Genomic DNA, 12,202 nt, shown 5'->3' on the forward strand with positions numbered 1-12,202 from the left:
TACATGACTTATCATTGGAATATACATGACTTATCATTGGAATATATTTGGCTTATCATTAGAATGTACATGACTTATCATTGGAATATACTTGGCTTATCATTAGAATGTACATGACTTATCATTGGAATATACATGACTTATCATTGGAATATATTTGGCTTACATTGGAATATACATGACTTATCATTGGAATATACTTGTCTTACATTGGAATATACATGATTTATCATTGGAATATATTTGGCTTATCATTGGAATATACATGACTTATCATTGGAATATACATGACTTATCATTGGAATATATTTGGCTTATCATTGGAATATACATGACTTATCATTGGAATATGCATGACTTATCATTGGAATATATTTGGCTTATCATTGGAATATACATGACTTATCATTGGAATATACATGACTTCTCATTGGAAAATATTTGGTTTATCATTGAAATATACATGACTTCTCATTGGAATATACATGATTTATTGGAATATATGTGGCTTATCATTGGAATATACATGACTTATCATTGGAATATATTTGGCTTATCATTGGAATATACATTATTTATCATTGGAATATACACGACTTATCATTGGAAAATACATGACTTATCATTGGAATATATATGACTTATCATTGGTTTATCATTGAAATATACATGACTTCTCATTGGAATATACATGATTTATTGGAATATATGTGGCTTATCATTGGAATATACATGACTTATTATTGTGCCCTTGCAGGCCTGGGGGAGACTTGCTGCATGAGGGTCTCCCGGTGCAACTAGCTCATGCGTGCATTAGGGAAATTAGATTGTAAGCCTTATTGGTTCAGGGATGGATGAGAATCATAAATTGCTGCATAAAGTGCTGGTGTGGAATACCCTGTGCCTCCTTAGTGACTGATCCCTGTTAGTAGAATAATTGACCCCCTTCTCCCCTGGTAGAGATTGAGCTGCGGGTGCGAGTGTCCCTTTCTGCTGCTGTGGCCCCTTCCCTGGCAGATGCTGCAGTGATCCAGCCCCCCCCCCAGCATGTCCTTGAGCCTATACAGTGACCTTGGCTGTGCTTACTCAGGGGAACACATTAGCCATAAAGCAGGGATCACTGGGAGACTGACAATGAGGGAGACACAGCCAGAGCCTGGCCCTCCTCCCACCCCCACTCATGTCTGTGTCTGTATAATGGGAGAGGGTGAGTGAGGGGCTGCAGAGAGCATGGGCACAGGCTGACATTGCATTCATGTATATATGTGCCCGTATAGACTGCAGGACCATCAGGCTGGATCTGTGAGCAGAGGAGGAGGAGGAGGAATAGAGGGAAGGGGCTGTCACGGAGCTGCATGAAGTGGGGGGGAGAACTGGCTGGATTTACATGTTCCCCACGTCCTGGGCTGCCGGAAACTTTACCCTGGAAACTGGTCAGGGGGCTCAGCCTGGCAGGGGACACAATGGGGCCAGTTGTGCTGTGGATCGTGGAGGAGTCTGGCCGGGGGGCTATACCTGTGTATCCCAAGGACATGACGCTGCTATAGACATAATTGCCCAATACTGACAGTCTTGCTTTGACAGTCGTGGGGGGCTGGAGGTGCCCTCACCATGGGGTACGCAGACCCATCTGGGGGCAGGGATTTGCTGGGCAACAGAACTTTGCTGTTCATATTCATCTGCGCCTTTGCCCTGGTGACCTTGCTGCAACAGATCCTGTACGGCAGAAACTACATCAAGAGGTAAGTAGCCAACGGGCTATAGCCGGCCAGCGGGCACAGTCAGCCAACTCACCACTGGCAGCATCTAGTGTGCCATTCTGTAACCCCTTTATTCCCACTGTGCATCTCTATTACTGCTCATATGCCTTTTTCAGTCTCCAGAGGGTTAAATGCTTGTGTTGTTTTTAGGTTTGTCTTTAGTTACTTTAGTTCTAGTATCCCCTGGGCTAGTGAATGTGGTGCTCTGGGTGTAAAGGGGTCATTACTGCAGTCACCTCTTCCAATGCACCATGTGAATTCTGTGTCTGCTTTACAACTGAAGCCCTTGGGACTAATAACAGCCAGAGATGTGATTGTGTTTCAGCAAGGGTTAATCAGACACCACTGACTCCATCACTGCACATAGTAGGGTCTCGCAAAGTAGCTGCTGTTTATAGAAAACGTATGGGAATGATAAATAATGAAACAAATGTAAAAGTCTTCCTTATACAAGCAATAAATGAGGAATAAAAGTTATGGGATATGGAGTGTGACTGTGGGATAGCAGGTATAGTAGGGAGAGATGGTGTCTATAGTAACAGTGGATAATAGTCTCTGGGAAGGGAGTGTGACTGTGGGATAGCAGGTATAGTAGGGAGAGATGGTGTCTATAGTAACAGTGGGATAATAGTCTCTGGGAAGGGAGTGTGACTGTGGGATAGCAGGTATAGTAGGGAGAGATGGTGTCTATAGTAACAGTGGGATAATAGTCTCTGGGAAGGGAGTGTGACTGTGGGATAGCAGGTATAGTAGGGAGAGATGGTGTCTATAGTAACAGTGGATAATAGTCTCTGGGAAGGGAGTGTGACTGTGGGATAGCAGGTATAGTAGGGAGAGATGGTGTCTATAGTAACAGTGGATAATAGTGTCTGGGAAGGGAGTGTGACTGTGGGATAGCAGGTATAGTAGGGAGAGATGATGTCTATAGTAACAGTGGATAATAGTCTCTGGGAAGGGAGTGTGACTGTGGATAGCAGGTATAGTAGGGAGAGATGGTGTCTATAGTAACAGTGGATAATAGTCTCTGGGAAGGGAGTGTGACTGTGGGATAGCAGGTATAGTAGGGAGAGATGGTGCCTATAGTAACAGTGGATAATAGTCTCTGGGAAGGGAGTGTGACTGTGGGATAGCAGGTATAGTAGGGAGAGATGGTGTCTATAGTAACAGTGGATAATAGTCTCTGGGAAGGGAGTGTGACTGTGGGATAGCAGGTATAGTAGGGAGAGATGGTGTCTATAGTAACAGTGGATAATAGTCTCTGGGAAGGGAGTGTGGCTGAGGGATAGCAGGTATAGTAGGGAGAGATGGTGTCTATAGTAACAGTGGATAATAGTCTCTGGGAAGGGAGTGTGGCTGAGGGATAGCAGGTATAGTAGGGAGAGATGGTGTCTATAGTAACAGTGGATAATAGTCTCTGGGAAGGGAGTGTGACTGTGGGATAGCAGGTATAGTAGGGAGAGATGGTGTCTATAGTAACAGTGGGATAATAGTCTCTGGGAAGGGAGTGTGACTGTGGGATAGCAGGTATAGTAGGGAGAGATGGTGTCTATAGTAACAGTGGATAATAGTCTCTGGGAAGGGAGTGTGGCTGAGGGATAGCAGGTATAGTAGGGAGAGATGGTGTCTATAGTAACAGTGGGATAATAGTCTCTGGGAAGGGAGTGTGACTGTGGGATAGCAGGTATAGTAGGGAGAGATGGTGTCTATAGTAACAGTGGGGAATAGTCTCTGGGAAGGGAGTGTGACTGTGGGATAGCAGGTATAGTAGGGAGAGATGGTGTCTATAGTAACAGTGGGATAATAGTCTCTGGGAAGGGAGTGTGACTGTGGGATAGCAGGTATAGTAGGGAGAGATGGTGTCTATAGTAACAGTGGGGAATAGTCTCTGGGAAGGGAGTGTGACTGTGGGATAGCAGGTATAGTAGGGAGAGATGGTGTCTATAGTAACAGTGGGGAATAGTCTCTGGGAAGGGAGTGTAACTGTGGGATAGCAGGTATAGTAGGGAGAGATGGTGTCTATAGTAACAGTGGGATAATAGTCTCTGGGAAGGGAGTGTGACTGTGGGATAGCAGGTATAGTAGGGAGAGATGGTGTCTATAGTAACAGTGGGGAATAGTCTCTGGGAAGGGAGTGTGACTGTGGGATAGCAGGTATAGTAGGGAGAGATGGTGTCTATAGTAACAGTGGGGAATAGTCTCTGGGAAGGGAGTGTGACTGTGGGATAGCAGGTATAGTAGGGAGAGATGGTGTCTATAGTAACAGTGGATAATAGTCTCTGGGAAGGGAGTGTGACTGTGGGATAGCAGGTATAGTAGGGAGAGATGGTGTCTATAGTAACAGTGGGATAATAGTCTCTGGGAAGGGAGTGTGACTGTGGGATAGCAGGTATAGTAGGGAGAGATGGTGTCTATAGTAACAGTGGGGAATAGTCTCTGGGAAGGGAGTGTGACTGTGGGATAGCAGGTATAGTAGGGAGAGATGGTGTCTATAGTAACAGTGGATAATAGTCTCTGGGAAGGGAGTGTGACTGTGGGATAGCAGGTATAGTAGGGAGAGATGGTGTCTATAGTAACAGTGGATAATAGTCTCTGGGAAGGGAGTGTGACTGTGGGATAGCAGGTATAGTAGGGAGAGATGGTGTCTATAGTAACAGTGGGGAATAGTCTCTGGGAAGGGAGTGTGACTGTGGGATAGCAGGTATAGTAGGGAGAGATGGTGTCTATAGTAACAGTGGATAATAGTCTCTGGGAAGGGAGTGTGACTGTGGGATAGCAGGTATAGTAGGGAGAGATGGTGTCTATAGTAACAGTGGATAATAGTCTCTGGGAAGGGAGTGTGACTGTGAGATAGCAGGTATAGTAGGGAGAGATGGTGTCTATAGTAACAGTGGGATAATAGTCTCTGGGAAGGGAGTGTGACTGTGGGATAGCAGGTATAGTAGGGAGAGATGGTGTCTATAGTAACAGTGGATAATAGTCTCTGGAAGGGAGTGTGACTGTGGGATAGCAGGTATAGTAGGGAGAGATGGTGCCTATAGTAACAGTGGATAATAGTCTCTGGGAAGGGAGTGTGACTGTGAGATAGCAGGTATAGTAGGGAGAGATGGTGTCTATAGTAACAGTGGATAATAGTCTCTGGGAAGGGAGTGTGACTGTGGGATAGCAGGTATAGTAGGGAGAGATGGTGCCTATAGTAACAGTGGATAATAGTCTCTGGGAAGGGAGTGTGACTGTGAGATAGCAGGTATAGTAGGGAGAGATGGTGTCTATAGTAACAGTGGGATAATAGTCTCTGGGAAGGGAGTGTGACTGTGGGATAGCAGGTATAGTAGGGAGAGATGGTGTCTATAGTAACAGTGGATAATAGTCTCTGGGAAGGGAGTGTGACTGTGGGATAGCAGGTATAGTAGGGAGAGATGGTGCCTATAGTAACAGTGGATAATAGTCTCTGGGAAGGGAGTGTGACTTTCCTGAACGAACTATTGCACAGAAACATGTCAGTATTTTAAAACTAGGGCATATTACCCCTTGTTCATTTTGTATCTTCATTTTAAAGCCTTGACCAAATCTCTGGTCTTAAAGGAATTTGTGTTGATATGAAGGCATTACCAGAATGGAATTTCTAGGTCAGTTCTTGGATGGTCTGTCTAAGGCTGGAGTATCCTACTGATCAGTAGAACATTAGGAAACTCTAACACAGAGCAGCCATATTTGTGCTTTTGGCCACTCCCCTTGTTTCATTGTGGGTTGGCAGTAATATTTGTCACTTGTGGGCATTCTTCTACCTTTGGATATTATTCCATATTTCACAGTGATGTAAACAAGGCAATTAGCATGTTTTTCTTTATGTCAATTTCTCTCTAATCATTGTCACAATTGGCTCCGTGCTGCTTGGCAAGAATAAGCCCACTGGCTACAACACAAGTGTTTTTGTGCTTTTTGAGTTTCAATATTTGTTTTTTTTCTAAGAATCTGAAACATTATGCTGGATTTTGTGATTTCTTTTAGAATATATTTTAAATACTGTTAAAAAGCAATCAGCCGCCCAAATGGATAAATAACCAGAGGAACAGGGGAGAAATCTGGGGGTAGATAAATTTCTCCTATTAGCAAGAAGTAAGGTAATAATTGGGGTGGTGAATATCCACATCCCCTTCTACCTGCACTCAAGGTGCTTTGCAAACTAGACCCATATATATATATATATATATATATATATATAACCAACAAATATATAGAGCCCATGGCAGGATAAATACGGCACCAATTCCATTTTAAAAAATGCAGAACACACACAAGGATAAATACAGTGCCAATTCCATGTATAATACCCCAGAACACACAGCAGATAAATACAGTGCTAATTCCATGTATAATACCCCAGAACACACAGCAGATAAATACAGTGCCAATTCCATGTATAATACCCCAGAACACACAGCAGGATAAATACAGGGCCATTTTCATGTATAATACCCCAGAACACACAGCAGGATAAATACAGTGCCAATTCCATGTATAATACCAAGAACACAAGGTAGTATAAATACTGTGCCAATTCCATATATAATACCCCAGAACACACGGTTGGATAAATACAGTGCCAATTCCATGTATAATACCCCAGAACACACACCAGATAAATACAGTGCCAATTCCATGTATAATACCCCAGAACACACGGCAGGATAAATACAGTGCCAATTCCATGTATAATACCCAGAACACACAGCAGATAAATACAGTGCCAATTCCATGTATAATACCCCAGAACACACAGCAGGATAAATACAGTGCCAATTCCATGTATAATACCCCAGAACACACACCAGATAAATACAGTGCCAATTCCATGTATAATACCCCAGAACACACGGCAGGATAAATACAGTAGGGAGAGATGGTGTCTATAGTAACAGTGGATAATAGTCTCTGGGAAGGGAGTGTGACTGTGGGATAGCAGGTATAGTAGGGAGAGATGGTGTCTATAGTAACAGTGGATAATAGTCTCTGGGAAGGGAGTGTGACTGTGGGATAGCAGGTATAGTAGGGAGAGATGGTGCCTATAGTAACAGTGGATAATAGTCTCTGGGAAGGGAGTGTGACTGTGGGATAGCAGGTATAGTAGGGAGAGATGGTGCCTATAGTAACAGTGGATAATAGTCTCTGGGAAGGGAGTGTGACTGTGGGATAGCAGGTATAGTAGGGAGAGATGGTGCCTATAGTAACAGTGGATAACAGTCTCTGGGAAGGGAATGTGACTGTGGGATAGCAGGTATAGTAGGGAGAGATGGTGTCTATAGTAACAGTGGATAATAGTCTCTGGGAAGGGAGTGTGACTGTGGGATAGCAGGTATAGTAGGGAGAGATGGTGTCTATAGTAACAGTGGGATAATAGTCTCTGGGAAGGGAGTGTGACTGTGGGATAGCAGGTATAGTAGGGAGAGATGGTGCCTATAGTAACAGTGGATAATAGTCTCTGGGAAGGGAGTGTGACTGTGAGATAGCAGGTATAGTAGGGAGAGATGGTGTCTATAGTAACAGTGGGATAATAGTCTCTGGGAAGGGAGTGTGACTGTGGGATAGCAGGTATAGTAGGGAGAGATGGTGCCTATAGTAACAGTGGATAATAGTCTCTGGGAAGGGAGTGTGACTGTGAGATAGCAGGTATAGTAGGGAGAGATGGTGCCTATAGTAACAGTGGATAATAGTCTCTGGGAAGGGAGTGTGACTGTGGGATAGCAGGTATAGTAGGGAGAGATGGTGCCTATAGTAACAGTGGATAACAGTCTCTGGGAAGGGAATGTGACTGTGGGATAGCAGGTATAGTAGGGAGAGATGGTGTCTATAGTAACAGTGGATAATAGTCTCTGGGAATGGAGTGTGACTGTGGGATAGCAGGTATAGTAGGGAGAGATGGTGCCTATAGTAACAGTGGGATAATAGTCTCTGGGAAGGGAGTGTGACTGTGGGATAGCAGGTATAGTAGGGAGAGATGGTGCCTATAGTAACAGTGGATAATAGTCTCTGGGAAGGGAGTGTGACTGTGGGATAGCAGGTATAGTAGGGAGAGATGGTGCCTATAGTAACAGTGGATAATAGTCTCTGGGAAGGGAGTGTGACTGTGGGATAGCAGGTATAGTCAGGGCCGCCATCAGGGGGGCACAGGGGGCATTTTTCGAATTAGCAGGGTCCCCCTTGACAGCGCCAAACCGCTGAAGTACCGAAGAGCCAAAGTGTCTGTCCCAGTGGCTGCACAGGTTTTATCTGATCCCCATTGGAAGCAACAGTGCTACGCAATATGTTTGCGCTATATAAATACATGTTAATAATAATAATAACAGTCCTTCCCTGCTTTATGGCTGAGATTTAATTTTTAATTAAAAAACTTTCCTGAACGAACTATTGCACAGAAACATGTCAGTATTTTAAAACTAGGGCATATTACCCCTTGTTCATTTTGTATCTTCATTTTAAAGCCTTGACCAAATCTCTGGTCTTAAAGGAATTTGTGTTGATATGAAGGCATTACCAGAATGGAATTTCTAGGTCAGTTCTTGGATGGTCTGTCTAAGGCTGGAGTATCCTACTGATCAGTAGAACATTAGGAAACTCTAACACAGAGCAGCCATATTTGTGCTTTTGGCCACTCCCCTTGTTTCATTGTGGGTTGGCAGTAATATTTGTCACTTGTGGGCATTCTTCTACCTTTGGATATTATTCCATATTTCACAGTGATGTAAACAAGGCAATTAGCATGTTTTTCTTTATGTCAATTTCTCTCTAATCATTGTCACAATTGGCTCCGTGCTGCTTGGCAAGAATAAGCCCACTGGCTACAACACAAGTGTTTTTGTGCTTTTTGAGTTTCAATATTTGTTTTTTTTCTAAGAATCTGAAACATTATGCTGGATTTTGTGATTTTCTTTTAGAATATATTTTAAATACTGTTAAAAAGCAATCAGCCGCCCAAATGGATAAATAACCAGAGGAACAGGGGAGAAATCTGGGGGTAGATAAATTTCTCCTATTAGCAAGAAGTAAGGTAATAATTGGGGTGGTGAATATCCACATCCCCTTCTACCTGCACTCAAGGTGCTTTGCAAACTAGACCCATATATATATATATATATATATATATATATAACCAACAAATATATAGAGCCCATGGCAGGATAAATACGGCACCAATTCCATTTTAAAAAATGCAGAACACACACAAGGATAAATACAGTGCCAATTCCATGTATAATACCCCAGAACACACAGCAGATAAATACAGTGCCAATTCCATGTATAATACCCCAGAACACACGGCAGGATAAATACAGTGCCAATTCCATGTATAATACCCCAGAACACACAGCAGATAAATACAGTGCTAATTCCATGTATAATACCCCAGAACACACAGCAGATAAATACAGTGCCAATTCCATGTATAATACCCCAGAACACACAGCAGGATAAATACAGGGCCATTTTCATGTATAATACCCCAGAACACACAGCAGGATAAATACAGTGCCAATTCCATGTATAATACCAAGAACACAAGGTAGTATAAATACTGTGCCAATTCCATATATAATACCCCAGAACACACGGTTGGATAAATACAGTGCCAATTCCATGTATAATACCCCAGAACACACACCAGATAAATACAGTGCCAATTCCATGTATAATACCCCAGAACACACGGCAGGATAAATACAGTGCCAATTCCATGTATAATACCCAGAACACACAGCAGATAAATACAGTGCCAATTCCATGTATAATACCCCAGAACACACAGCAGGATAAATACAGTGCCAATTCCATGTATAATACCCCAGAACACACACCAGATAAATACAGTGCCAATTCCATGTATAATACCCCAGAACACACGGCAGGATAAATACAGTGCCAATTCCATGTATAATACCCAGAACACACAGCAGATAAATACAGTGCCAATTCCATGTATAATACCCAGAACACACAGCAGATAAATACAGTGCCAATTCCATGTATAATACCCCAGAACACACAGCAGGATAAATACAGTGTCAAATCCATGTATAATACCCCAGAACACACAGCAGGATAAATACAGGGCCATTTTCATGTATAATACCCAGAACACACAGCAGGATAAATACAGGGCCATTTTCATGTATAATACCAAGAACACAAGGTAGTATAAATACTGTGCCAATTCCATATATAATACCCCAGAACACACGGTTGGATAAATACAGTGCAATTCCATATATAATTCCCCAGAACACACGGCAGGATAAATAAGTGCCAATTCCATGTATAATACCCCAGAACCCACCGTGGGACTTATTATACTTATAGTTCCATTTCTATGCATCATGCCTCAAGGTTATAGGTTGCAAATTAAAAAAATAAAAATTCAGAAAATATAAAAATCAATATTTAATATTCAGGCAAATTACATTTTTGAAAATTCTGTGTTGACTCTTCTGCTTAATTTTCTCGTCGGCCTTTAGTACACAGAGCCCATCATTTCATTCTTTATGGCGGACAATAATGGCTGCAAATAAATACCCCCCTCTCCCATTTCCGACAGAATGAAAAGCCGTGCTTTATGCCGATTCTGAATAAGAATATGCCCCCCTCCTGATCAGAGCGTGTAATTGGCAGAATTGTTCACAGCTGAACTTTTTCGGAACACAATTGAGAAGGCGCGTTAAAATCACAATCCAGGCAAAGTGCCTCCTGGCATGACGTCCCCCCGCATAGGAACCCATTCTCTCAGTGCACAAGTTGGGTGTGTGGGAAGCTCTGGAGATGAAAGGCTGATTTCCATACATAATATTCTGGGGAGTTTAAGGCTATAGTTCTCTATTCCAATGTGTTCACGTTTAACCCTACAGGGCAGAGCTTTCTTTATAAGGGAAGCTTCTACATTTATTCATATGGCATAATTATTTTCCTTAGACAGTACAGAATGAGGATGTAGCTTTTGTGTGCCCAGAGCATTCCATTTCTGTATATTTGTATGTATGTATACATATGAGTGGGAGCTGCCATAACAGTACAGTTAGAAGGTACAGCTGCATTCACATTAACAGGGTTAAACCTAAAAAAGTTAGTACTAAGTACTACATTTATGGCACTGACTGGGACTTTAGGTGCAACAATGCCAATAAAGCATATAAAAAGCATCCTACAAGCTAAAATAGAATATGAAAAGGGGATTTCAGAGGACAAATCCCAGTTATTATTATTTTTTAAAATATAAATACTATAGAAAAAATGTATTAATAGGGGGTGGGATCCCTGGTATCAGAGGGAGGTAAATTGGTTGACGAGAGCAGGGAAAAAACAGAGCTTTCCAACTGTTGTTTTTCTTCGACTTACGCAACTGAAGAAGCCAATAATTATAGTATATTTATATATTTATAGTATATTTATTACTGGCTGCTGCCCCCCCCCCCAGGGTACTACAAGAGCTTAGCTCTGTGATTGCCAAACCTATTTTCTTAATTTCCCAGGATTCTTTTAAGTCTGGCATGATGCCATGAGATTATTGATGTGGTGACATTTTTCAAAAAGGGATCTCATTCTCAGCCAGTTAGTTAGGTGGTAGGAAAGCTTTTTGAATGGGTAATAAGGGGACGATACTTGATTTAATTACATATCATAATACAGGTATGGTACCCATTATCCGTAAATCTGTTATCCAGAAAACTCTGAATTACCGTCTTCCATAGTCTCCATTATAATCAAATTATCCAAATTTTTAAAAATGATATCCTTTTTCACTGTAATAATCAAATAGTACCTTGTACTTGATCCCAACTAAGATATAATGAATCCTTATTGGAAGCAAAACCAGCCTATTGGCTTTATTTAATGTTTATATGATTTTCTAGTAGTTTTAAGATGCGAAGATCCAAATTATGGGAACATTTATTATCCAGAAAACCCCAGTTCGCAAGCATTCTGGAAAACAGGTCCCCATACCTGTACATGGTTTTATGTGCAACAGATCTTGTCAATCTAATTTAAATTGCCTTTTATGAGGAGGTGAGCAGGAACCTTGGCTCTGGGATGGTAGTGGATGTGATCTACTTAGACTTTGCTAAAGCATTTAATACAGTCTACAGAAGGGCATTGAAAGTACTGTTTCTATTTTTGCAGAGTATACTAAAATGTGCAGAACTATAGGATTCATGCAGGATGTTGCCACTTTGTAGAGAGGTTTAACTGCACCGAAGAACTGCACAGCAAACTAGAAAAGAGGTTCAGTGTTGAAAAATGCAAGGTTATTCAATATAAGAAATAACTTATACACTGATGTGTGTGTGTGTGTGTTCCTTAATTGAGAAGAATTTGTGGATAACAAGCTAGGCAATGACATTCTGTGGCTACTAAAGTAAATAAGGTGCTGTCCAGGAAAAAAAAAGCAAGGTATAAAA

General features: G+C 41.9%; 1 protein-coding gene across 2 annotated transcripts in view; it reads left to right on the forward strand.

Moving 5' to 3' along the window:
- Window positions 1–1,134: 1,134 nt before the first annotated feature.
- The window catches only part of LOC108707349 (alpha-2,8-sialyltransferase 8E), a 46,726-nt gene continuing 35,658 nt past the window's right edge, over window positions 1,135–12,202 (forward strand). For both annotated transcript variants that reach the window (XM_041580646.1, XM_041580647.1), the window contains exon 1: window positions 1,135–1,742. In XM_041580646.1, the coding sequence (XP_041436580.1) occupies window positions 1,612–1,742 (131 nt within the window). In that variant the 5' untranslated portion in view covers window positions 1,135–1,611. The remainder of the gene's footprint in view (window positions 1,743–12,202) is intronic.

This window comes from Xenopus laevis, chromosome 1S, assembly GCF_017654675.1.
Source record: "Xenopus laevis strain J_2021 chromosome 1S, Xenopus_laevis_v10.1, whole genome shotgun sequence".
Lineage (NCBI taxonomy): Eukaryota > Metazoa > Chordata > Amphibia > Anura > Pipidae > Xenopus > Xenopus laevis.